The 27,790-nt window shown below is 27.9% G+C and overlaps 2 protein-coding genes across 2 annotated transcripts in view; both read right to left on the reverse strand.

Annotated features, from left to right (window-relative positions):
* Nucleotides 1–768: 768 nt before the first annotated feature.
* On the reverse strand, nucleotides 769–18,434 carry LOC136984000 (nose resistant to fluoxetine protein 6-like). Its single transcript, XM_067280898.1, has 15 exons — nucleotides 17,967–18,434; nucleotides 6,661–6,896; nucleotides 5,221–5,335; nucleotides 5,054–5,141; nucleotides 4,888–4,985; nucleotides 4,639–4,812; nucleotides 3,709–3,802; nucleotides 3,536–3,628; nucleotides 3,306–3,474; nucleotides 2,704–2,789; nucleotides 1,956–2,078; nucleotides 1,749–1,869; nucleotides 1,494–1,680; nucleotides 1,279–1,421; nucleotides 769–1,190 (listed from the first exon to the last, which is right to left on the reverse strand). Exons 1-15 carry the CDS (start codon nucleotides 18,358–18,360, stop codon nucleotides 978–980), a joined length of 2,334 nt encoding a protein of 777 aa, XP_067136999.1. The 5' UTR covers nucleotides 18,361–18,434; the 3' UTR covers nucleotides 769–977.
* A 5,928-nt stretch (nucleotides 18,435–24,362) lies between these two features.
* The window catches only part of LOC136984087 (nose resistant to fluoxetine protein 6-like), a 39,109-nt gene continuing 35,681 nt past the window's right edge, over nucleotides 24,363–27,790 (reverse strand). The window contains exons 14-15 of the mRNA XM_067281013.1: nucleotides 27,616–27,758; nucleotides 24,363–26,981 (exon numbers count right to left, since the gene is read on the reverse strand). Coding sequence (XP_067137114.1) covers nucleotides 26,703–26,981; nucleotides 27,616–27,758 — 422 coding nt within the window. The 3' untranslated portion in view covers nucleotides 24,363–26,702. The remainder of the gene's footprint in view (nucleotides 26,982–27,615; nucleotides 27,759–27,790) is intronic.

The raw sequence follows: 27,790 nt of genomic DNA on the forward strand, positions 1-27,790 counted from the left end.
GTTATATTATTGTCTAATTACAATCATATTACGTTGTTTTTTCAAATTTGCTTGCAAATTGCAATATTTTCGGGTAAAACAATGCAAAATTCTACAAAGGAACAAATGCAAAAATAAACAGCTATTTATAAATTTTTTGTTGTTATTATTTGTATAATATACTTTTATAATATAGAATGCAGTATTGTCATTTTGCACCATTGCAAAATGATAAGTGTAATCGGAAAAAGTAAACAGTAAAAACTGTCTAAAATAAATGGTATACATTCATTTAAAATTAATCGTTCCTAGTCAGAACAAATAAAAAGGTTAATACTTTTCTATAATAATTTAAAAATTCTGATATACTGTTCGGTAGAGACAGAGGCTGGGTCTTTATGTCAAGGGCCCTTTACCGTTGCTTAATTGCGCTTAACAGTAGTTATGCCATTGACGCTTACACATGTTATTATATCACAAATTTAATAACATAATTTCTTAATATTTTGGTATATATTTAAATACAATTGGTTTCTTTGTAATCCTACGTATTTTATTTTATACATTTAAAAAACATTACTCTGAAGAGAGATCCATAAGCTTCACAAGATTTCCAAAGAGATCTATGGCACAAAAAAAGATTTAAGATCCTCTGATACAGATAAATTCGAATAACGATTAATTAAAGATATGATTTTCTTAACGAAAATCCACGGAGAATAGACATTTTTTGTATTAGTAAATACAGAAAGCAATATTGCTCACGTTGATTGTAGCGATATTGCTAAATTGCACAGTTCAGTTCATGAGTTCTGTAAAAGAAATTTTGTATTGCTTAATTTTATTTAATATATCATCTCCCAAAATCGTTTACCTCTTAATGATTCATCTGTACATAAATATAAAATACAGTACAAGAAAATAAAATGCCATTTAGAATGATATGTACAGTACTTTATAAAGTTTTTATCATTAAAATTAATTAATAATTAAAAACTTTAAGCGTCCGAATTAATTCTATATAAATCATATTTTTTCGTGTTTTTCTCGTTTAAATATTGATCATTTATAAAATGAACTTTATGCTTTGTTTCCAATTCTTGGGAATCGAAAAACATCTTTTTGAGAGATTCAACTGGTCCATCAAAGAGTATCCAACACGCATACGCTACTAAATATGAAATCAAATACAATCCACAGGCAAGAAAGAACTATATAAATAATAAACAAAACAAATTATCGTTGATAACGTGTGAAAAAAGAAATATTAACATTATTATTAACTAATTATTAACTAACCGCAATGATATGATTAGGTTGAATGCGCTCCCTCAGAAATCCACAGATGACTAATAATATAATATACTGAATTAAGAATGATACGAAAGTTAATCTACTAAGAGGCACGAATGCCTTCCATGTGAACAGCTTCCTGAAAATACCTAAAAATCAGAAAGATTTTAATTGAGAAATTTAATAGCAGAGGCCATATAACCGACGAAAAGTGTTTTTACCTCCTTGACCGTAATAACAAACAGCTGTAAACCATGCTAAAGTTAAAGCCCACACGCTTCTATGTAATCCAGCATATAAAGATGACACAGAATCGCTGGGAACGTTACCCCTGTTCCATTCGTAAACTCCAAATAGAACGGCCATGCTGGTAGCTAGAGAAATTGGCCATCCTATCATATGCTGCCACTATAAAAATTCAATTTACGTTTAATAAAAATCCATCAGAACTTTATAAGTAATTAGTTTATATTTACCATTTTCATTTTGGCATCTTTGTTTTTGTACAAAAACCATCCCATTGCAATCCCAATAAAATAAGCTCCAATATGGCAATAGGGTTTATGAAAAATTTTATCTTTAACATCATTCAGATCTCTAAAATAATTATTCTTTAATATTATTTACTGTAAAAATATATATCTATATTTTATATAATTTTATATATTTTTTCCTTCTCTTACTCTGGATCCAAATATGTAAATAGCATTGTAGGTGGTAATTTGTAGACATGGGTTATAACACTTGTTGATATTATTGATCCAATTATTAAAAGAAAATTAAATATCATGGCCCATTTGTCGGATCTAAACACAACAAAAATAGTTAGTAATGGAAAAAAATCGAATTATACTATTATCAATTCCGTAATTTATTCATTATATAGCGCAAATGACATACGAAAACCCTATTCTCATTTCCTTACATTGAGACTATCAAGAAATGAGAATTTAGTAATAAAATACACGCTGAATTCTGCCTGGAAGCATATAAAAGCCTGGATTCGAATCCTGTTACAATCCTTGCACCACGAGATTTGCAAAGGTCGCATGTATGTACCATTTGAGTTGAGTTGTCAAAAGTCCCATGTACAGTTATGACCCGGATTCGAATACCTCGAGGCCTTTCTAACTCCTGACATATTATTGATACAATGCGCTATATCAGTGAAACATACCTAGATAGAGTGAATATAAAAACAAACAAGTACATTCATTAAATTATTAAAATTAACATTAAAATTATGCTAAATGATATAAAATCTAGTTTTATCTATTGATTTACAGACAGATAAATTAATTTTAAACATTTCATTAACTATATATTTTAAAAATTTATCAATATCCATCCCTTCTCTATTATTTATATTCATATTTGCTATACGAAATTATTAAATTACATAAATTTATATCAAATTTATAAAATATTTACCTGAAGATGTGTAAAGGTATAAATACAATTAACGAAATGATATATAGTTGAATGTCCACAGAAAAGTATACAGAATCTGTAAAGCACTAAAAAATAAAGGAAAAATCAATATGGCCATGTCAATTTTGTTAAACATAAAATAAACTATAATTAATTTAAGTAATGCACAATAGCTTCTAGAGAAATTACATGGCATCTTCTCATATGCATTTAAATACATTCAAACCTCCAAACAACAACCATTTTTATTTTGTGTGCAATTCAGAAAGAAACGTTCCTAAACATGGCTGCCTTTCAGAGGTGGCCATTTAGGAACGTTTCATGAATAGGGAATGAGTTCAAGTTACGTGTACAGTATCAATAATGCTCAGTCAGTCAATATAAAATCAATTATATCAATATTAATAAGTGTGTTTTATGATTCAAATGAGAAAAACTCATTTGAATCATTGTGTTACAATAAATAAAAAGTAAGAAATACTGATAGAATTTAATTTCATTTAGCTAACAATCTCTGAAGTTTAGAATGTTCAGAATAAAATAAGTTTATAATGAAATCGGTTTACTTTAAAAATATAATTAGGCTATTGAATGTTACTTACAGTTTTGTCAGGCTTGGTGATGAAGTTATTAATAAAAAGCAGATTTGTCCACCAATTATTTTTACAATTTTCGACATGAGGATTCATTACTTCTTTCCACAGAGGTCCCGATCCAAACATCGGTATCAGTATCGATATTCCAATAAGTAGCATCAAAGACGGCAGAGTCCTAACAATTGCTTTAATTAATACGTTTTCTAAAATATACGTGTAAATGCCGAAATACTCACCTCCAAATTCTCTTTAACAAAAAGGGAATTATAGAAAAATTTTGATTAAATTTCTCTACAGATCTTAAACTCATATAGGCTACTATCACTCCACTATAAACATAAAAACAGAATAAGCAATATATATATGTTTTTAAAAAAATAGTTTTAAATATAAAAAGATAATAATTTACCTGGAAAATAAGAGGTTATCAACAGAAAGAGAAAAATTTATAAGCACTTGAAATATTTCAATGTCAGGAAATTTGATCATTTGTCGAAGAGTACCTGAAAATTTTCAGAAATTCTTTAATTAATCTTCAAAATTTTTAAAATAATAACTATACAATAACAATAAAAATACTATAAATATAAAATATATATTTTTTATATTAAGAGTCCTTATAAGTCATTCAATTATATATAAATCATCTAAAATATACGCTTGACTATCTCAAAAATGGATGAACAGATCAAGATCACCTTGAACTTAAATGGAAGATATCCAAAACCAGAATTATTCAGGATATATTTAAACTATTTATACATATTTACAAATATTTTCATAAGGTATTCTTTATACATAAAGTGTATAGTGATGCGCAATGAGCAAAGTAAGTCACCCCTATCAACACCGAAAAAAACCCTGTTATTATGTTTGCTTTACAAAAACATTTAGTATAATAAATGCCTAGTTCTACGCATTATTTAAAACCAAACATTAATGAATTTTTTATCATTATACAAGAGTATATGGAGTTTGTAAGCAGGCGTTATGTTGCTCTCTGTTTAATCTTTTACAGACAAAGCATGGCGCTGAGTAATGAGAAATTAATTTAATATTTTGATAGTGAGGCATGGTATCAGAGATAATAAGCCAGAGTTTAACAGGCTGCATCTACACTGCTGTGTGTTTGATTGAAGGAAAGTATGAATGCAGTCTATTAAACCATTTGGCAATTTCATGCTGACTGTGGACCCATACCAGCCAATTGAATTCGTCTCTTCTTATTCAGAGCCATGCTTTAACTGTAAAAGAGTAACGCAAATATCAAAACAATTTCTCTGTTTTCAGTCTTATAGAGCACACTAATGAAGAAGAATTTAATTTAAAAATCACTTACTAAAACATAATCTGTTTGTAGCAAAATAGACATTTGCAAACATCATCCACATAAGAGTTAAAGCTTTCAGTCCATGAATGACTAATAATCTGTCTTCTTTTACTTCCGTATTAAATAACTTCCTGGAATTTGAATATAGAGAAAAGCAAAGCAAAATTTTCGAAACTGTTCTCTCTGAAATTTATGTAAAATGTTTATTAATTTTACATATTTTTCTTAATTACAAACGATAAAAACAACGCTGCATACTTTCATCATAATCTTGATGAGAGTTTCCTGAACATAAGTAAAACATTTCTAATAAAGATCCTAAGATAACAATTATAAGAATAACTCCAAAAGCGCAGCTGAAAATAGATGCATCGATTAAAAATTTAATGAATATTTATAAGAAATTTTTAATGTCAATACATACAAAATTCCAATTTCATAATTATCTGCACTCCACTCTTCTTTGATCTCGCATCTTTTTACCACAGATCTTATGCCGTATTCACTTGTAACTTAAAATAAATAATTAAATAAATAAATAACAACGTTTATATGATAATATAATCATCTAATACATTAAATTAAACTTACAACTTCGAATTATTTCTTCGACATCATCTTTACTACACGTTGATGGCATACAGAGATCCAAACGAAAGGGAATTGAATAAAATAAATGGGCAATTTTGGATATATCTCTAAGAATCTATCAAAATAATAATTACAGGATATAAAAACTTTAAATGAATAAGATAAGAATCATTTAATTATTTTAAAATTAACAGAAAATAATGAGTTCATTTTGTACGATTTTCGTAAATAACAATTAAAATTGTTATGGAATTTAATTAAATAATGATATCGCTCGACTACATTCAAGGTAATCAAGTTTAACTGCAAAATCATTTTTTATTAAATGAGATTCATGATAACAGACTGGTTTGTAACAAAACAAAAATATTCTTGAAACATTTATATAAAGCTTACTATTGTAAATTTTAGAAAAATATCGAATACTTTACATATTTTTATAAGTATGTCGACACAATAATATATATAAAATGATGATTTATTATCCTAATAACGTATAAATTAATGGGTTTTCTTAATTGTATTTGTCAGTAGGGTTGCAATTTTTAATTTATTTCATGCTTTCCACCTCAAATTAGTACTGTAATGGCTTGCCCCTGTACAGTACAGTACATCATACTTTTCCTTTAATATAAAGATTAATTTTTAAATGTTATTACGTTTAATCGACCGTAATATATATCGCTTCTATTATATGCATTATATTATATAATGCTATTATATATAAAAAAAACTACTTTAAGTTACGAGTAGAAAATACTTAATAAAAAGGTTCCAAGAAGTGAGCATTAAATGGTATAATTAAAATTTATTAATACTCTTAAGATTGCAATTGTTCCGTAGTAAGTATTATTACTAACAATCAAATTACTCAGGCTACACTAATGATAGAGTGGACAGCAAGCTATCCTGCTGGTAGGATGGGCAGTAGGAATATCGGAGAGCGAGAGAGACGAGGTGAATCAAGGTCCTATTATAAATATATAAAAACATACAGACACCCCGGTGAAAAAGTATTATAAGTAAACCATCAGTCGACATGGCAGACTGTATTTTGCTCCCACCCGAGTACCATTTTCTTGTGTATTTCGCTGTTGCTTGAACTACAAGATGAGATATATAGGCATACTGTAGTTCATCCTGCTGTTATGCTTCATTACTGTACAGTAAAGTGATTAAAATCATCCTATCATTAACTCCACAGCCTACTCTATACGACAATTTATATAATTTTATTAAAAGAATGCTGATAATTTAACTATTTTATTTTATAATTCGAAGAAGAAGGATTTTGTGAAGTGCATTCTTCATGGATGATGTACTTCACGGAATTTTTCGTGTCTATATTCTTTTGATTTTCCTAATAAAAACTCCTTAAACCTAGTCAATATTAACTGGTAATATTGAATTTAATAAAATTTTGTGGTATTTAATACTTACAGTATCTTTTTCGACGCTAAAATTTGCAAATGCATCTAACGTTTCTTGAATTCGATAATATCTAGGCTTGGGAGGTAATGGAAGATGCAATTCTAACGAACAATATTGTCCTTGGAACAAATATTTTCCACTTCTTTCGTTATTAACCATAACGTCGAGGCATTCGTCATACGAACCGAACGAAGAAACAGAACCCATTAACGTTCCTGTTAATGGTTTACCCAATGCATCCAACACTATAACAAACAAATTATTATATGATTATCGTCTTTGATTTCTGTCAAAATAAAATAATTTATGACTCAAATAATAAATTAATTATTAATTCATTAATAAATAATATAAGAATTTTATACAAAATTTATGGTAACAATATAGCCCATAATTTTTGTATGAAAACGTATATGTATTCAATGACAATTACTTGATGGTATAAACAATATGCTAATTGCTTACGTGGAATTATGGCTTATAATAAGGAATAAATGCTTATGGCATAAAACAATATAATTACAGTCTATGTTCAAGGATAAAGTAAAGTTCCTCTAAGCTATTAAAATTCTTAAAAATATATTTTTTTTTATTATTTAAAATACAGGAATGCATTTTATATTAAGTACTGTAAACTCCGAATACACTGTAATTAAGCTTGTGTTCTAAGTATAAGCCAGTATTTCAGAAGAAGTGTAGGGATACTTAAAAAGATTCCAATTATAATTAACAGGATTGCTATATTTAAACAAAAAAATATACTAATTATAATTTCAAAATTGAAGTTACAAATTCTGAATGAATGTTACACATCAACAATGCAAGGGAGAAAAAACACCAACGACGAAGCTACCTTCGAAAGGGTTTAATATTCATTTCTAATATTTTATTTTCAATACTCTGAGAAAACATGGCTTAAATGAAAATTCTACTTCACTAATTCTGCTGCAGACGTATTGTATAACTCGATAATGCTGGTTGCTCTCAGGCATTGGCGTAGCCAGGGTTTTGTTATGGAGGGAGCCTAGTAGAAGCTGTAATTTTCTGGGGAGGGGCATGCCCACCCATGCCCCTTCCTGGCTACGCCCATGCTCTCAGGCTCGTATCATAATCATGAAATACTCAAAAACAAGCTTCGAAAGCTTCTACAAACGTTTGGAAATGCACATCATTCAATAGTCTATACTGAGCCATTTCCAATGAAATGGAAATGATTGGAATGAACAACAGTGCGATTTATTTATATACCGGATACTACAGTCAATTACAAACTTGATATGTAACCAGTATAAAACAGGCTCATATTTTAAGAATAAGAAAATAGCAAGAGCATTACCGCAAGGAATTGGAAAATATTCAGAAAAATTTAATAAAATCTAAACAAAAAGTAGTTTGTTTCTTAATGTAAAATATTGAAATTAAGTCAGAAAATGTTATAAATTCTCAGATAATTTTTCTTAAAAAATAATAAACACGTGTGGTCATACTGATCCCAATAGAATAGCATTAATCATTTAATAGTAGTCATGATATAATATAAATTATGTTTCCCTGCTAAATTAACTTAATAATTTCATCAATAGAAGGTATGAGAAATAAAAGAAAATAAAAATTAATATAAACACGAAATAATGAAAGTTACACAATTTTCTTCTAGATATATAAACAATAAAATCTTAGAAGGAATGTCAGGGAGATACAATGGTTAATTTGTTATTTTTGAAGTATTAGACGTGTTATCTATTGCGACCAAATTGACGTACTCCTGGACAGTATCCTTATATCCTCTCCTTGTTATACTTTAATTTTATAATGTTAGTTTTACATATCTTCTATCTACATACTCGTCCCATTTTGTTTTTCTTTACTATGACCTCTGTTGCTTCTACATTGTTTTGGTTTCAGTATGTAAGTAGCCCGCTTATTTTTCTAAATGTATCCATTTCAATATCTAATTTTTGTTGCTTTGGCTGCTCGTTGCGTTACTTCATCTTGTATTCTCCCATTGCCGTTGAACCGAGATATTTTAATCTTAAAACTTGTATGATATTTTAATCTAGTTCCAACTTACATCTCGATAGTGTATTTGATTTTGTCATACATTTTTCTAGAAGCTGAGATATTTAGGTTAATATCTTTTAGTAGTTGTATTAGTTTCTGTAGATTGTTTTTCAGTTACATCCGTAGCGTAGAAAATTTTTAAATCTACGCTATAAAAAACTTTCTATAGCATTTTGACATTAAATGCTGATGTTATGTAATATTTGCGTAGTTAATTGATGACATATAAAGAAAAGTTTTGAAACTTGTGAAGTTCTAGGAAAAGTCAGACATAAATTACGTTACTTTCCTTACTTATATCATATCTCCAGGTTGGAGGTCTGCTTTATAATCTCCTTGTTTTCCTTGTGTTTTCCATATAGGAATTTGTATTTCAACACTATTTGACTTCCGTATATTTTCGTACTTTAACACACGTGTTTCTTGTTAGCATACAAAAACGGGAATTGCTACTATATATATTAATTTATATAAATCAACACACTCGATTTAGATAAAAGCAATAAATAAAACTTGATTTTTATCAATCCTGACTGAATATATCTAAAAAAAATAATAACGATTATGGAGTTCATCAATCATTCCTTTAACACACGGACGATCATTCAAGGATGTTAAAGTATTAGGCTAGACAAATATAATTAAAGGCAAGGACGACAATTCACTTTGCTTTAATTTATGTTCAATTCTTAAAATAATGATTTGTTTCTTTTTATTTTTAATTTTTAAACCGTAATAGATACAAAAACACTATTATTTTTCATAACCTACTTTTCGAATTTCTGTGCCTTGACACCAATTTCGGTTATTTGAGACTAAATTAAAATAGATACTCGCATCTTTCTGTAATATTATATACTTAAAGAATGCTTAATATTAATAAAATGTAGCTAATTATGCGTATTTTATAACAAAACAGTCGAGTTTATAATATAAATTATTTAAGGATTAAGAAGAGCCTTGAACTCTTCAAACGTACTTCTTAGATTTCTTTTTATTTTTAAAATGGAAACATAAATTTTTTGTAAGTGAGTATTGTTAAAATTTACGAAGGTTAATCGATTAAAAAAATTATTATGGACCTTAACCGAAAGTGAAACTTTTAAATTTGCAGATGGCGATCATAATTCAAGGTCTCGATTAATGTAAAGATTTATTCTGAAATAAAATATAATTATAAAAACCGAAATGTTTATTCGTTATTAAAAAGGTAGAAAATATTAAAGTTTATGCAAATTAATAAAGATATCGTAAATAAATATTAAATGTATGTGTTTAGTCGTCTTTTCCCTCTTCACACGACGTGATGTATTTCTTCGTTTTAAATCATTTTTTTTATATTGTTTATTATATTTTTTACGTGTACAGACAATCCTCGACTTTTGGATAATTCGTTCCTTCGTATATAATACTTTAATAGCCTTCAATTGCGTACATTTTCAGCTGACAAAAACAATTTCGAGCTGTTGTTCTATGACGTTTTCTGCAAGTCTTGGTTTCTATAACAGCAAAACTATTTGTGAAAATTAATTATTATTATCTGTCTTAACGTTTTAAATGATGTTTTATGCATCGTAACATATTCAAAGTTTAAAAAACGTAACATTTTTCTTCGTCAACAAGCGATTTTATAGTTTTTCTTATCAGTTCTCTGGAAGTGGAATTCTATAAAATGAAAATTCCATTGTTCTAATATGATTTTAAAAACATATCAAGGGTCATTCATTAATTACGTGTACAAATTTGAGCCACTTTTTAACCATTCCCTCTCTCCCCATTGTGTACAATGATGTACTATTGGCGAACTCCTATCCCCTTCAATTACGTGTACAATACATCCTCCTAATATTGAAGAAATAACTTTAAAAAATTCTTCAAATATTTTATAACCGATAGTTTATTCATAAGACTAGTAAATATATTTACAAGAACAAATTTGTACACCGCTAATACTACTAAAAATGCCTCGACCCCTTTCTCCCCATCGAGTACAATGATGTACTAAAATATATACAGAAAAGTGACCATTGTATCATCCAACGCTCGAGTAAAATGAAAAATATACACTTGCAGTAGCTTCAAATTATATTATTAAAGATAAGCGTAATTTATTGCAGTATCGATTACTATATTTTTATTTTTATTACAGTAAATTATTCAATCGATTTGACGTAACACAAGGACGTATTTATGAAGGTCGACTTTTGAATAAGTTTTTTATTATTATTATTATTTTTTTTTTAATTTTATACCAAGATAATTATATTCTTAAAAGTACGCTATGTCATAAAATTTCTACATTCGATAATATTATACCTTGAACTAAATGTATCTTTAAAAAATAATGTTATAATCTGGTTTATCTTTGAATTTTTAATTACTTCCAGATAATATGCAGCTTAATGAAATAATTTTTGAGAAAAAAAAAACATAATAGATTGTTGTTTACATATTAATTGTTCCTCTTTTTCCCTATGGACACTAAGAGAGCCTTTCTTCTAGGTCCATTATAGATTCGGCCAGGACTACAATGGGGCGGTCGAGTAATGAGGTAAAGGGCCCTGACAGACTATCCAACGAAAAATTCTTGCTCTCCCGAATAAGATCCTGGGTCCCCAGAGAATTAAATTGTATCGATAAATGTAGAATAAATAAATAAAATGATAAGATCCTTGTAATGGTCTTGGTTTGGTGGGACAAGGCATACGCAAGACAATAGCCATCTGTCAATGGAAATGCATCTCGGAAGAACTTTCTGTAGGAAAGTGGACTCTACTTAATGTTGAGAAGCGAAGAAAACCTGGAAAACTTTATGCCATCGGCTTGTATGTCGGGTGCGAAGGTGTTCGGGTGAACCAACAGTTCTATTGAATAACACTGTAAATATAACCGATCTATTAAAGGAATTCGTAACTGTAAAATAATAATTTCCAGATATAAAAAATGTTTTGGGTAATAAATGTTGATAGAAGTTCCTAAATATAATAGTATCTTTTAATAAACTGAAAAAATCTCTATAAGAGCTTACTTCCTTTCAAAGATAAAAGTAAAATCTCCCGAATTAATATTAAAATCACACAGAAATGACACTATTTATAATAAGAAAAGAAAGCAGAAAGGAGAAATATTCGTATTTATAGAGACAAAAAAAAATTTAATATAATATAAAATCCTTATCCTAAGAACACTCAAACTGTCGATACAATTGTGAAGCGCAATAATTATTAAATTATATATATTTAATTATTAATATTAATCGATATAAATCCTTAAATAACAGACTAAAGAGGAAAATAAAAATCATTCGAGCATCTTACAGGATACGCATGAACGCTTGCGTATCCTAAAAGTTATATTGTATTCTCCACAGCTACAAATAATAATAATAATAAAAAACACGAATTCTTTAGAAAATAATAAAATATTAACGCATTTCTAAAATAACGGCTAAATGACAGTATTATTATTTATTTTATTATAATAAAAAAAAACATCTCAAGAACTATACTAACAGGTAAGACGACATTGACTTTTCCTTTTTTATATAGTTTTGTTATAAAAAATAAATTTAAAATTTTTTAAAAAACAATAAAAGTTAAAACCTCGATTTAACGGATTCATTCGGAACCAAGTGTCCGTTATATCGAGGGTGTATTGTATTATTATTGTATTATACAAATAGTTTATAGATTGAAAGTATGGAAACTTCCGCATTTCTTATTTTGCATTGAATTGAATTAAATAAGGCAACACAATATATGGATGATATGCCAAAGAAGGAGTATCTCCCGGAAGGAAAATTCCATGGAAACTGGTCCTTATTTAGGTGAAGAAAACCCGGAAAATTCCACGCGGTTGATGCGCCAACTCGTAATAACCAAGTATCAATGTTCAGTGATGTTATCCACTAAGGCAATGTTGAGTTTTTGTTATTTTGGATGAAAATATATGGAAATTTCTATATTTAGAATAGAATTTTGTAAATAATATCCCAATAAAAAGAAAATCTTGATTTATTGTACACATTTCAAAAACTCCTATACGCATAATTGAATCCTATTCTATTACATTCTTGCAATTTAGTATTTTACAAATAAAACTGAACTATGAAAGATTTTTAAATACAGTTTGTAAATGTAGTAATTCTCATATTATTTACATAATATTATGTTCTTTCTTCCGTCTTTCTTCTTACGTATAAGATAGTTTGTCTGTTGAGACCAGAGTTCATTTTCCTTCGGGGTATCTTTATAACTTTTACTGGGACAACCCGGAAGCTCTATTTCTTATTTTTATTTTAATTGAATATTGTTCTGATGAGTTTGTCATCTGATCTTTGGACGTACCTCGTATATTCTAATCATCTTTGTGTCCCGTTTGTTAATGTCTTAGATTTTGCACCGGTGTCTAATGTCAGTAGTCCGCATTTTAATTAGTGTTGAACTTCCTGGTATTCTTAAGACGCAATTTAGAACACATTATTCGAAAATATATCTCTTAAACGAAGAAATTTCCAACGTCGCTCATGGTTTTGATTAAATTATTTCATGATTGATTCCGTGTAAATTTAAGCAACTCAAACATCCTGAATAAGATGATAGATTCGTGTTTCGTGAAGCAATATTTTTGTAATTTCATTTGCTGAGACAAAAATGGAAATTTGAAAATCTGGTTAATGTTACCCTTGGTGCCAAGATGGCGGCTCGTCTCTGATTCCAGCAAGGAAACAGTGGGATGCACTTTCTAACCTAACCTAACCTATTGTAATAATTGGTTGCTAATATTATGGTAATATTATTAGAATAGGTTAGGTTAGGTTAGAACGTGCATCCCACTGTTTCCTTGCTGGAATCAGAGACGATCCGCCATGTTGGCACCAAGGGTAACATTAACCGAAAAGGTTAACCAGACGTTTCCATTTTTGTCGATCACAACTTCACATAAGAAAATTAATTATAATTTTTAAGTGTAAACTGACATGTTTTTTACATGACAATGATCTATTTTCTTTTTAATTCAGTTGTCAAGAGAAAAACAAGTCAAACATTACGTTATTTGATATTATGTAAAAAACAAATTTACAAATCTTTGTATTTTCTAGGACTTGTGTTGTTGTGGCCATTGCCAAATTTTTCTATTGAAAATTTGATAAGAAGAGAATAATCTAAACAATAAAACCAGGACAAATTAACAATAAACATTTGCCATTCGAAGACACATTAAAATAATATTTCTGAATTCTTCACGTCATCCCTTTCAGGCGATAGAAACACGGAAGATTAAATCTTTTGTAAATTTTTCTTCACTTTCATTCTAATGGGGTGCTATGAACGATGCAGTAAATTTAGAAATAGTTTTCGATGTGTCTTCGAATTATTTTACAAATGTTTATTAAGAATCTAGAATTTACGGTTTACTTTTAGCAAGAAACTTTAGAGGATTATTCAAGAATTTACTCTTAATTAGAGCCAGGTAAGCTTATATAAAACCATTGAACACTGGTCGTGGGTTCGCGCCTGACAGGTGTGTTTTCGGGTTTTCTTTACATGTCTAACACCTAAATAGGGGCCTGTTTCCCACAGAAAGCCCTCCTGGAGGTACCCATTCGGCATCCATCTCTTATGTAGGTATAAAATATAATCAAAAATTTTCAACAAAGAAGTGCTGATAGATAATTAAAATATATTTTCTTGTGTAATTAAAATTATACAAGAAAATACAAGACGTGTTAAACATGTTAAAGTATAGAAAACGTCATTCGTTTACCTACCAAACAATTTTCCAAACGTTTAAAGGATTTCATGATAAGCGCACAGCAGGGATAATATTATTAAGAATGCAATTATTAATCCCCAATTTATTATTTATCAGCTAAAGATTCCTTAAATATCAACTTAACAATGTTAATCTGTTAAGTTAATGTTAAATGTTAATCTTATTTATTTTAATTTGTACATGAAAATTGAGTATTAAAAGTGTATAGAGTGACGAGAAGAGATGAAAGTACACTTATAATTTATTAACCTTCTGGCATGTATTCGGGGAATTTTAAATGATTTTTAAATTTAATTATTATATATGATTATATTACATCATATAAATATATTGTTTTCTAGTTATGAGGGTGGAGGAATTTACACTTTTAAAACGCTTTATTTTAATTAAATATATTTCCGGGCACTTTCGAGCATTGCTTCAAGAGAAATAATGTTCTATATTTTAAAAATTACCACGATAAGCGTAACATTTTGAAGTAATTTTCCTCCTATCTACGCTCTAAACGTCTAGAAACAGGTTTAATTTAATTCAGTAATTTTAATTTATTTAAATTTTATTAAAACAGGCTTTTATTGGTCGCGTTTTTCGAGAGTGGGGGTAGAGATGATTGGGTGGCCCAATCCCAAGTATACAGTATACATCATTAGAAGATATATATATATATAAACACACACGATTAAATTCTACAACGTTTACTTGTGTTTATCGGATTTGGGAATGGAGAAAATGGTAGGGGTGGACCACCTCGTAAAACAATGCATTATCGTTGAAGTTAGATATGCCCTCAAAGTTTCAGCCTTGTATCTTAATTAGAAGTGGAGGAAATTTGAGTTGCAAGATTTGAAGGCATGATACAAAGCATGTTAAATAAAAGAGTTTTAATTAACATTAATAAAGCACCCAAGTCTACTAAAATGTACACTTTAAGAAAATATATGCTGTTTAACTTCAATTTTATCAGAAAAATTAACTAGTTCAGTATTATGTAAACGCTATAAAATTCACTTAATACGTCCTTCTGCTACGACGAGAATAAATAAGTAATATAATGCTCCAATTTCATCAATGATATTTAATGCAACACAGAAAAACCATGAAAATCAATGAAAATAAATGACATAAGTAGGCCAAAGTAACTGAAAACTCTTTTCTATTTTTAATATATCTCTTATCAAAATTTTTATATTTACTATCAACAATATTCAAGAAACTTAAGTGCTCTCTCTCTCTCTAAAAGTAATTTTCTTCTATTATTTTCCCTAAGAGGATTAATTAAAGCTAATTATTTCGAGGCTCCTTATCTTAATTAATACATTAATCTCACGTGAATGATCTACATTTAACCTATATTTTTAAATAAATATTATAATAGCATATTAATTACATATACAGTAACAAGTATCTATTTCTAGACATAAAATTATCTTAAAATTTATAAAGTGGTGTGACCCTATCTACATAAATACACACGTGTGTATGTTATACAATGCCACTTCCGGCATATGTTATACAAACACGTGAGCTATATTATTAATTTGTGAACAGGAATTTATTTCCTTTTATTCAAATTTTTATACTTAAATATATGAGCAGTTGAAAGCTCTCCAACAACATAAAAGACAGTAATATTAATAAACAATTCGATTACTTGAAAGTTTACAAAATAAAAATATTTTTTCCTTGTACAAGTAGCTGTATTTTTAAACGAATTGTGTTTAAGATCAGATAATTTCTATATAACTTCATAGATTTTTTTAACGTTTATTATAAGTTTCACGTTTAAACAATGCATTCGTTATTTTTAAATTCTAACTTAACACTTAGAAAATACAGGAATTTAATGTGTTGTTACTATAAAAAAAAAAAAATAGAAAAAATTTATAAGAAATGCTACATTTAACGCATACAATTTACTTTTAAAGGAAAAAAAAGAACTTCAAAAGCATCCAGCTTCAAATTTTTAATTAATTAATTAAATCGTTTGATTATAATGTATATTAAAAGGCCTATTATATTTATAGTATAGTGGCTTCTATATATACAATAAAACTATCGTTTCGTTGTGGGATGTTAAACTTTGTCAACAAAATTATCTTCCTAACAAACAGTTTGGGTCAGTGATTCGTTAAAATCGGTATAAAAGCTGCAATATAATACGTTTAACATGTCTTCAATACACTACTTTTTAACGTCAAGGATAAGTAAATTAACTTTTTTACATTATAATAACCTAAATTATATTTACATCTATAGAAAATATATTGTAAGAAATGTTTAAGTATGTTATAAATCGCATTTTTTTTTTTTTAAAATAAAAAAGTTAAGCTTATTTTGCAATAATTGTTTTTATTTTTAAACGAATTAAAATGTAATTTTCTTGCAAATTAATATAAGCTTCATTAACGATAAAAAATAATAATAAATTATCATTATTTTTCTCGAATAGGAGCTTAATACAATTTAAGGTTAATGTTACCTTAGGTAGCCAAGATGGCGGCTCGTCTCTAATTCCAGCAAGGAAACAGTTGGACGCACGTTCTAACCTAACCTATTCTAATAAATTACCATAATTATTAGCAACCAAATTATTAGAATAGGTTAGGTTAGAACGTGATTCCCTCTGTTTCCTTGCTGGAATTAGAGACGAGCCGCCATCTTGGCTACCTAAGGTAACATTAACCCAATTGGAACAGTTTGCTTTAAATTAATAAAAAAAAAATAATAATAAAGGATTTCCTATAAAAATTTAATGCATTTATATTATATAGGCCTATATATAATTAATATTAATTATTTTCAGATTAATTATGCTCCACTTGCTAGAAGAATGTTCTTATAATCTATCATTGAGTAAACATCAATGGAGAATCTTTGATGCATTTATTGTTTGACACCATTTTTTTTTTTTTTTTCATTTTCATTTTCAAAGCCTATCATTTAGATTTAACGATTTCATTTAATTCAAAAACACTTCTTTTTCGAAAGCGGAAGTTATAAAGTGTGACAAAATGAGAATATCCTACTTGTCCTATTTTATTTTATTTTTTTACTACAAAACAAATGGAAGATTCTCTTAGAAAATTTAATTTACAATGAATTTAAAACTTAAAAAATTGTAATTAATATTTAATTTTATAATTAATTTTTTTTTAAAATTTATAACATAAATCGCAGGAACTTAAATGAAAAAATAAAAAAGTTTTTCCCCCTTTTATTCCCTTAGGGAAAATATAAAAGTGGAACAGTCACGTGCAGGTTCCACTCTCACTTTTCTTTAAAAAGTGTACCAACAACTTTCACTTTTTAATAGTTTAAAAATATTTTTAGCATTAAAAAAATACACGTTTTTTTTTAAATAAACGAACGACTGGTTATAAATATAAACTTTAACCGTAAATAAAAACGAAACCGATTGCTTAAACTGGTTTAAATATTTATTGAATATATTTTTATTAAAAGGGAAATAAAATACTTACTGTAAAATGCCCAGGGTTTTAATTTCTGCAATGCAAACACCAATTGTAACAAATGAGCCTGGCAACGTCCCGATATCTTCAGCTTCGAACCCTTTTCTAGGAAGAATGGTAGAGCTTGTTTGATGAGATCTTCGACCGTACTTTTTAAGTATTTTTCCATTTCTTCCCATGATTTAACAGCTCGCATCTCTGGAGTCATCGTAGTAGTTGTCGGGATTTCAGTAGTCGAAATTACTACGGTCGTATTTATCATCGAAGATCCATCGGTACCACCTTCTCCTGTATCATCGTGGCTTCTCGATGTCACTAAGTTTGCATTAGTTACAGTTTGTTGGCATTTAGCAAACACAATTAGCAAAGGGAAATATATGAGAGTCAACTTCATCGTTCGCATGGTTGTGTTCAAACTGGTATGGTTGATCCGACTAGAATCATACCCAAGAGCAGTTTTATAACTGGTTGGAGGAAAGACCTTGAAACTCCTTTCTCTGTTATTTCTCTGCCTATGAGTCAATAACACTTTTTCTATTTTCGAAATAATTATTATATTAGATTAAATTTCGAAATTTTTATATATATTTTTAATTTGTTACCAAAGTATCAACTATATAATTTAATAACGAATAATAACAATAGCTTATAAAAGAATTTTTAAGCATCTTACAGTCTAATTTACAGGACATTTTAAGGATTTTAATAAGTAAATTATATATTTTACAAATAAAAATTAGGATTTCTATTTTTAAAGTATAATAAATTAAATTTAATTTTAAAAAAAATTTTACATGACATTTTTTTTCCAATTAAATTTCTACGTCCTGTAAAGCATATTTTAACAATATTTTTTTTAAAATAATTAATTAATTTTGAAAGTTTAAATACTAATTTTTAAAAATTAAATGAAATTTATTTAATGATTCTACATAAAAACTACTTACTTAAGCTATGAAAAATTGTAAAATATAATCAAATCAATTTTTTTTCTTTTTTTTAACGAAAATTGAAGGTTTTATACTTGAATTATGAATCCGTCTTCTTCAAGCAACAAGGAAAACACATACTGGTGATGATAACGAGCTTTAATAATGCTTAATCCCATTGATATCGCTACTCGTACCCATTGTTATCGGCATGCTTGATTTGCTACAGCTACTTCCTAGTTTGATATATAATATATATTATTAAAATATAGATTAAAAACAATTAAACTTTCACTAGTAGAAGTGTTTAACAATAAAATTTTAAATATTTTTACAGTTTAAACATGCAACTTTCTATTGCATAAACAGGTATTTCATAACGATCTCATTCTTTTCTAAACAACATGATCTACGAGATTTAAGAATATTGTCCTCTTTACTTTTACTAAAACAAAAAAAAATTGTATGTTTATAATTATTTTTTCCCTCTTTTCCAATGCATAAATCTTAAATAAGTTTTCATTCTATTTTATTAAGGATATGCCTATCGATTCTATACAAATATACCTTTAAATTTAGATTTTCTTTTTTTAATTTTATAGGAAAAAGTTAATATATTTATCATTGAAAATATATTTATATATAAAAAAATTGACCTACATAAAAAAATTAAATAAAACAATGTTTTGAATGGCTTCTTTCATTCATACTTTAAAGCAAAATCAATGTAAATCTTGAGTATTTGTTATAAATAATAAATATATTCACTATTTTTATATTGCATTTATATATATATATATATTTAATTGCTTTGAGATAATATATAAATTGATTCGAAAGTACATATGTACTTAAAAGCATTAGTACAAGTTGCACTTTGTGGAACCGGTTCAAACATGGTACAGCTCTTAGCTAAAGTTAGATTTCGAGTTGTCAACAAATAAATCTATAATTGTACACATTCTAAATTAAATTTTATGTTTCATTAGAGAGCCTCTAGTATATATTTAAAATTAGAAGTATATGTATAACTCATTTAATTAATGGTTTAAATATATCTCACTCTATGCTTCTATACTTAGCTATATATATATATATATATATATATATATATAATGTAGTTTATACGAGTATTTTTAAAAAATATTAACTAGTTTTCTTGAGTACATTTTCTCCAAGCTACAATGAAACCTTTGAACAACGGCCACTGACGGAAAAAGATGGCTACTGTTTGAAAGTGGCCGCTGCTTGGAGGTTCGACCGTACATATTTCAATTATTAAAATACAAATTTACATAGCTATAAGCTAAAAAAAATTTTTTTTTGTATTGATTTAAATTAATTATCTATTAAGATTTTAGATTAGTTCAAGGAACTTTTAAAATAGAAAAAAATCCTTGAATTTTATGATTTTGAAAATATCTTGAAAAATGAGAATGTAATTTGAAAAAATGATATTTTCTCAAAATATTTTAAACCTTGAACACTTCTTAAGAATAAAAACAATATTAATATTTACCAAGAAATTTTAATGAAATATAATAATTTTAGTTCGCAGGGATGCCATTTCCACTTCATCCATCATCATCAGACACTTTCTTATGCAATTGTAAAGATTAAATTGATATACACATGATAAAAATATACACTGTACAAGCCTAGAGAGCGTAGAGAACATAAAATATGTTTTATAAGCTTGGACATAACTAAATCATGAATACGTTGTAAGGTTAATGTTACCTATGGTTCCAAGATGGCGGCTCGTCTCTGATTCCAACAAGGAAACAGTGGGGACGCACGTTCGAACCTAACCTAACCTATTCTAATAAATTACCATAATTATTACCAACAAAATTATTAGAATAGGTTAGGTTAGGTTAGAACGTGCGTGCCCACTGTTTCCTTGCTGGAATCAGAGACGAGCGCCATCTTGGAACCATAGGTAACATTAACCCGTTGTAATAAATGATACAATTAAATATTAATAAAAAAAATAACGATATGCAGACTTAAAGAAAAAACTTTTTGAATTTTAAGTGGGTTTTTTTCAATATAAAATTGCACAATTTGGCATAATTTTATTAATCTTGACGCTTTTTTCAAACTAGACATTTATAAATAATTGAGATTGCGTTAATATTTTGTTTCATCTACGTAATAATTGCATTAAATAAATACCAAAAAATTTTAATTTTATAACACTAAGTCTGGCACGATTGCATAAATATGGTAAAGCATATATTAGTTTTTGCATAATTGTTTTTTAGGTATTTATGGTTATTTCATATTAATATTAATAAACGGTGTTAAAAAAATTTAAATGTACTGTACAGAATAATACATGGAAAATCGTAAGTTTCCGCGGCAAACTGATTAGAGCAGGGATAGACAACCATTTTCTATGTAAGGGCCACATTTCAAAGCTTTTGAACTAACGCGGGCCGAATACAAGAGAAAAGAGGGGAGATATCAGTAAATCACAATTATTTGTTCATGTATAATTATAAATTAGCATAGGTATACTTACTTTAGCTTCTGAAAACTGATGTAAACGTAATATACCGGAAATATTTGGTTAAATATTAGTCACTACTAGTTTTAAATTAGATTCGATGTGTCTGTTAGCCGGTTTCTTGTTCTAATTTTTACTAAATTTATTGAGAAAAGACAATTCACATACATAAGTTGTAGAAAATAACGTTTGAATTTTTGACGCATACTTCCTTAAGCTAGAAAATTGATATATTTATTCATATTTTATGCCCATCCCTGGATTAGAGTCGTTTCTTTCGTGCTAATAAGTTAATAATTTACTTATTAACACACAAGAATTATAATTTTTTATGGATTGATTATCAAGAAAAATGCCCTTAAGAAATAACTGGTATTTGATAAAATTGCACTAATAATCAATTTAAGACTATACAATAACGAATCTTTCAATGTCCTTTCTCACATTTCAGGAAAATGACAGCCTCGACCTTTTATTAGTGGCTGCTCATTCGCCTCACCATTCAAAACGTTACAGGACTTCCTTCCGGTGAAGGCACAAATGAAAAAAAAAAAAAAATGATATAAGGTCGATTAATATACTCTTAAATTGTTTATTAATTTTAATTTTGTTAAGTTTCCATAATTATATTGTTCTAGTGTTGATTTTAATTATTCAAAATTACAAGCAATATAAGTTTACCTTGGTACTAGCAACATATACTAAATACTAATTAAAATATATATATATATATATATGTGTGTCTATTTATATCCATATATTTATAATGTACGAGGATAAATCGTGATTTTACGCCTGAGGTCCTTAAGCCAAAAAAAAACAATAACTCTTTTATAGGATAATAATTTAAATTTTTAGATAAATCTTATTATCACAATGTTATATTGCTATTTTCTCAAATATATGTCATTTATAACGCATTCAATGATTAATAATACAGTGGCATCTCGGTAATCTGAACGAGCACTGTTTTTATTAGTTCAGATTAGCGAAATACTACTGTAGTTAGTAATGCCTAATTTACAGTAGCATAAAAATCATACTTCAGTACAAAAAATTGAAATAATGTTAACAATAAACTCTCATCTTCTAATGGAATTGTTAAGTTTACAGAAATACTCAGGAGGAAGAGGGAACTTGCACCCGTAATCATGAATATATAAATAAATATTTAATGATTATTTATTAGTGTGCTTTCAGAGGCAAAATCAGGGGATGCATATGGTGCTGCAGCACGCCATTATTACTAAAACAACCGTTTTTTTTTTTTTACCTTAAAATATAAATAAATACAATAACGCATATCGCATGACTTCAGTAGGTAGGATTAGGTAACTAAAGTAATTATACGATAATTGAATAGCATACTCCGACAGGAAAACGTGCCTTGGTCTCCTTCGAATCTACCTTATTCTCAAAATCTCGGATACGCCACTGAGCTATACATAACAGGAACAGAGAACCCACGAAAAATTTGACATATGCAATCTAATTTGAACCCGGGTTCACCAGAGAAGCAGGATTGTATCATTCGGATTATACTTTTTATTTCAATAGCAAATTTTCCGTACTATATACATTAAATCTTGTGTTAGTCTTATTTGTCAGGCGCTTCCACTGCCGCAGTCCACTATAAATATTCAGTATAGCGTACTGTACAGTACATATTATTGTTATTAATAATTATCAAATCTGTAATCGATATAGCGAAAATTGCATAAAAAGCTTTATTTCAATTTCGGAACGTTCAATGGGCGGGAATTTAAGATCAATTAGAAATCATTTAAGTGTTCTTACACCGAATCTACATCATTACATCATTACCGAATCTTACAAACAAATGAAATTCGTTAACAATGTCAATTTCGAACGTCGTTAGCATTGAAAGTTAAAATAATTAACTTGGTAATTTCGATAATTTCCGATAAAATTTAACGTTGGTAACGATATTAGCCAATATATTCATTTTTCTGACTTCGATATCGCAAAACATCGTATCGGTAATCGATTATTTGACAATGTCAAACACCACTAATTACCTTACCACTCTGGGAATCCGAGATCGAAATCGGGCGAGCAACTTTCCAGGAATTTTTCATGGGCGGTAGATATGTCGAGTTCCGTCCTTCATACTCGTTCGCTCTCATTATGAGCCTGGCCGAACCCATGATTAGTGCCCAACAGTGGCTTTCGATCACCCATGTATTGCATTTCCGTAGACCATCAAATCAAACCATGATCAGGAAGTCGAGAACTTGTATCGGGAAAGTTTGTATCGGACCCGAAATAGAGGGGGTTCTTTTGTTTTTTAGGGCCCATCAGTGGCCGAGTGCCACTGATGGGCGCTACAAAATATATCCACTAAACACTGGTAGTTGGTCATGGGTTTGTGCCTCGTCATCGGGCTGGCCACGTGGAATTTTTCGGGTTTCTTCACGTTAGTAACACCTAAATAGGAGTCAGTTTTCCTTAAAAGACTTCCCTGGAGGCATTCCCCTTCAGCAGATCGCATACATGTGTTCCCATGTAAGCAATCTGCTGTAGTGTTTGGGTTTATTTGGTTAATTATTTGGTTAAATATAATGGGAACTATTATATTTAACCAATTAAACCCAAGTAAACGTTGTCTTTTAGCGTATCCCTTTAGCCATTTTTTTGAACAAATAAAATACGTAGAAGATTGATTTCCTTATTTAAAAATCCACTCATAAATTTTATTGTCTGTTAGTAAAAATGGCATTAATTTTACAGGTAGGAACCACTACGAATCTACGAATTTTCTCGAAACCTCGGAAAAATTTCTCATCTCCCCTCTCGACGGCCCTGCTCATGATTAGAATGGAAAAAAGGGCTCTCTTAATACCAACTGGACAGAAAGGGCCAAAAATAAAAAGTACGTAAAATTACGCATTTGGGGTCACCGAATTCATAAAAAATAACAAAAAATCAATACAAACAGGTAAATAATATTTTCAAGAAATTTTATTTTCAACAAGAAAGTAATATTGTATATAACATATTTCTTAACAAGTAAAATATTACATAAATATCAAAATCTTTCATAAAAATGAATTGTTTTTAACACGTAATTAACAAACAATTCATGTATTGTAAAACAATACTTTCAATAACTCCATTGTACTTTATGTCCATTACATAACAATATTGTAGCAATTTATTTTCCAACATAAAACGGTTTGTGTATAGTATATTTTACATAACGGGATTTAAAAATTAACTAATTAACAATATTAAGATTAAAATCGTATATAATATATAAAACTAAATCTGTAAATATACAATATAATACTCTTGCTGAATGACGTCAATATTTTTTACATATTTATTGAGCATATAAAATTTGTTAATTGTAATTATAGAAATATTACATCTACATACCAAAATATTATATTGTTACATTATCTTCTCATTTTTCTATGATATTTATATATGTTATAATATTTTATATATGTTAAAATATTAAAATCATGATTTAACATATATAAAAAATTCGCTTGTATAACAAGATATGTTCTAGTATATAAAAAGTTAAGGGAATTTTATCTTGATATTCAAGTAAATGCTTTTTTTTGTACTTGTTTTGGAAGAATTTATTGCATATTTTTTAAAATTCGATAAATAAAATTGGTTGAAGATCATTTATTATAAAGGGTAACTAACGTGTTATAGTATGAAACTTGATTTATATTTAACAAACTACTGCATAAAAATGTAGAGAATTAATTAAATTATTGTAATTTATATCATTCGATCAAAATTATAAAATATATAATTATAGAATTGGCGATAAAAGTAATAAAATAAAACACTACGAAATCAATATATAAACAAAAATTAACAACTGGATAGTTGAGGCGATTATGGGAGATCCGAAATCGAATCTGGGCGAGCAACTCCCCAGGAATTTGTTTTTTTTTTGTTTTCTTTTTTTACATGAGGTCTGTCCCGAATACATTGAGTCCTGTTCAAGCCCTCTCACCACTATTGTGGGTCTGGCCGAACCTACGATGGATATGGGGAAAAAAAAATTATCTAAATGTATACAAGGAGGAACGAGTTTAAAATGCAAAAAAAAAATAAAATCAAATAAAATAAAAATTAGACGAAACACAATGATAAAATACAGAATAAACACAGTTTCGTACAAAACAAAAATACATTTTGTCCAATATACAGATTTACACACGCTACAAAATCTATAACGAAATGTGTTTTACGTAATACGTAAAAAAACGTTAGAAATACGAAAAGAATTTTTGTTTATATTCAATGATTTTGCAGCTTAAACAGGAAATAGTAAAAAGAAAGAAATGCCAAATATTTATTGATTACAAAATATGTAAAAATTTCGAGCGATATAAATATCTATCTACAAATACTAACGTTACAAATATTCAGTCTGTAATACACGTTTGTATACAGAGGTAATTCATACTTCAATCAATACTATATAATTTCAATAAAAATGTAATGGTTATGACGACATTAACACGTAAAACAAAATAAAATATTCGTGATTGAAGATAAAAATTGAACTTTAAAATGTCTAACTTTACAGAACAAAAAATCCTCACAGATGAACAATGTGACAATTATCCAATTGTCAATGAATACAATACGATTTCATTACTTTTTAAAACAGCAATAAAAACACACAAATCACATAAAAAAACAAATACAACTAAACACAAAAATGCAAATAATATCTTTTGAATATCTTGAGTTACCAACTTATCAATAGAAATGTTACATTTAGTCGCCATTTTGTATTCTAACATCATTCAATCAGTAAAAATCCCATGTTTTTAATTATGGCCTTTATATATGTATATACACAGTAACCATCCGAACAACGGCCACTAAAACCGAAAAATTAAAAAAAAAAAAAAAAAAAAAAAAAAAATGGACGTCGTTTTGTATGCATTTATTTTCAAAAAATACAAAATGGCCGCTGTTTAGTGATGGCTGCTCTCACACGTTCGACTGTATATACTCTATATTTTACATACGGTAAAAGTAGTAAAAATTTACTTTAAAATATTAAAATTTAGACTTAATTTTTTACGTATTACATAATGTTTTTCATTGCACATAATGAATTTGATTAATAATGATTTCGTTAATGAATTCTCACAATTTCATTGAGCAAATGCATTGCATACTTTACAGCATTCCTGTACATTTCCTATCGATTGTGTGGGATTTACGCATTGTAATCCCATACAATATGGATTATTTTTTGAATTCTAGATTAATTTTGGATGTTAATAACTACACATATTTTTATAATTTGCAGTTATACATGCTACTTGTCTCTGCAAGCTGATTGCACCTTTTTGTATCCATATTAAAAGACCTTCTAGAATTTAATGTATCGAATTTACTGATTTTTTCGTTATTTGGAATAATTTTAATATCGTTTTTAAATACGCTTGTGTTACATTCCAAAAGTGGATGATAAAATAGAATTTTCTTCAAAGAGATTACTGGCCCATCAATTATCAAATAAACGACGAAGGCAACTGCATACAAAGTTACAACGTAAGCAATTAGAAAGAATATCTGGAAAAAACAAAAATAATTAAATTAAGATTTAATTTAACAAAATTAAATTTAATTAACATTATATTAAAGAAAATAATAAATTTATAATTAGAATAAAAATTGAAATTGTTAACGTTATGGGAGTTGCAAATAAAAACTCTTTGAAACACTATTAAGGTCAAAGACCAACGTGCTTAACACCCTATTTATTATAGTTAAATAGTTCAAGGATGGTAAAAAATTCTAAAAAATGAAAAATAAACAAATAAATATCCAGTAGATAATCTATTTTCTTTATTTACATTCTAGTTATGATTATTAAGCTAATTAGTTTCCAATACTGTTAATATTTATGACCATTGCTTAAAATTGTTACAATAAAGGCTCACTACTACTCTATTTATTGCAGTTAAATAGTTCAAGGCTGGTTAAAAAATGCTAAAAAAAATACATATTTGAATATTCATACCGCGCAATAAATAGTTTATTCATTTATATTCATTACAGAAAACTGCAAAATAATAAATACCTAGATGAATAATATTGATATAACGTTATATATTTATTTATAAAATCTAAATACAATTTTTAAACATTAATTTGCATTTATTTCACTAGTTTTAAGGCGAATTTTATAGAATAAAATACTTACAAATTCGACCCGACTGACGTATACATGAAAACGGAAAAATCCAAAAACCATGTTATATGTTATACTATAACCCAAAAATACTGCATAACTTAATTTACTGGCAACAGCAAAGATAGGATTGGACAATATAGAGTTAATAAATCCTGTAAAAATGTTAATAAAAATGTTAAAAATG

Source organism: Centruroides vittatus, unplaced genomic scaffold (genome assembly GCF_030686945.1).
Source record: "Centruroides vittatus isolate TY-2023 unplaced genomic scaffold, ASM3068694v2 contig_900, whole genome shotgun sequence".
Taxonomy (NCBI): Eukaryota; Metazoa; Arthropoda; class Arachnida; order Scorpiones; family Buthidae; genus Centruroides; species Centruroides vittatus.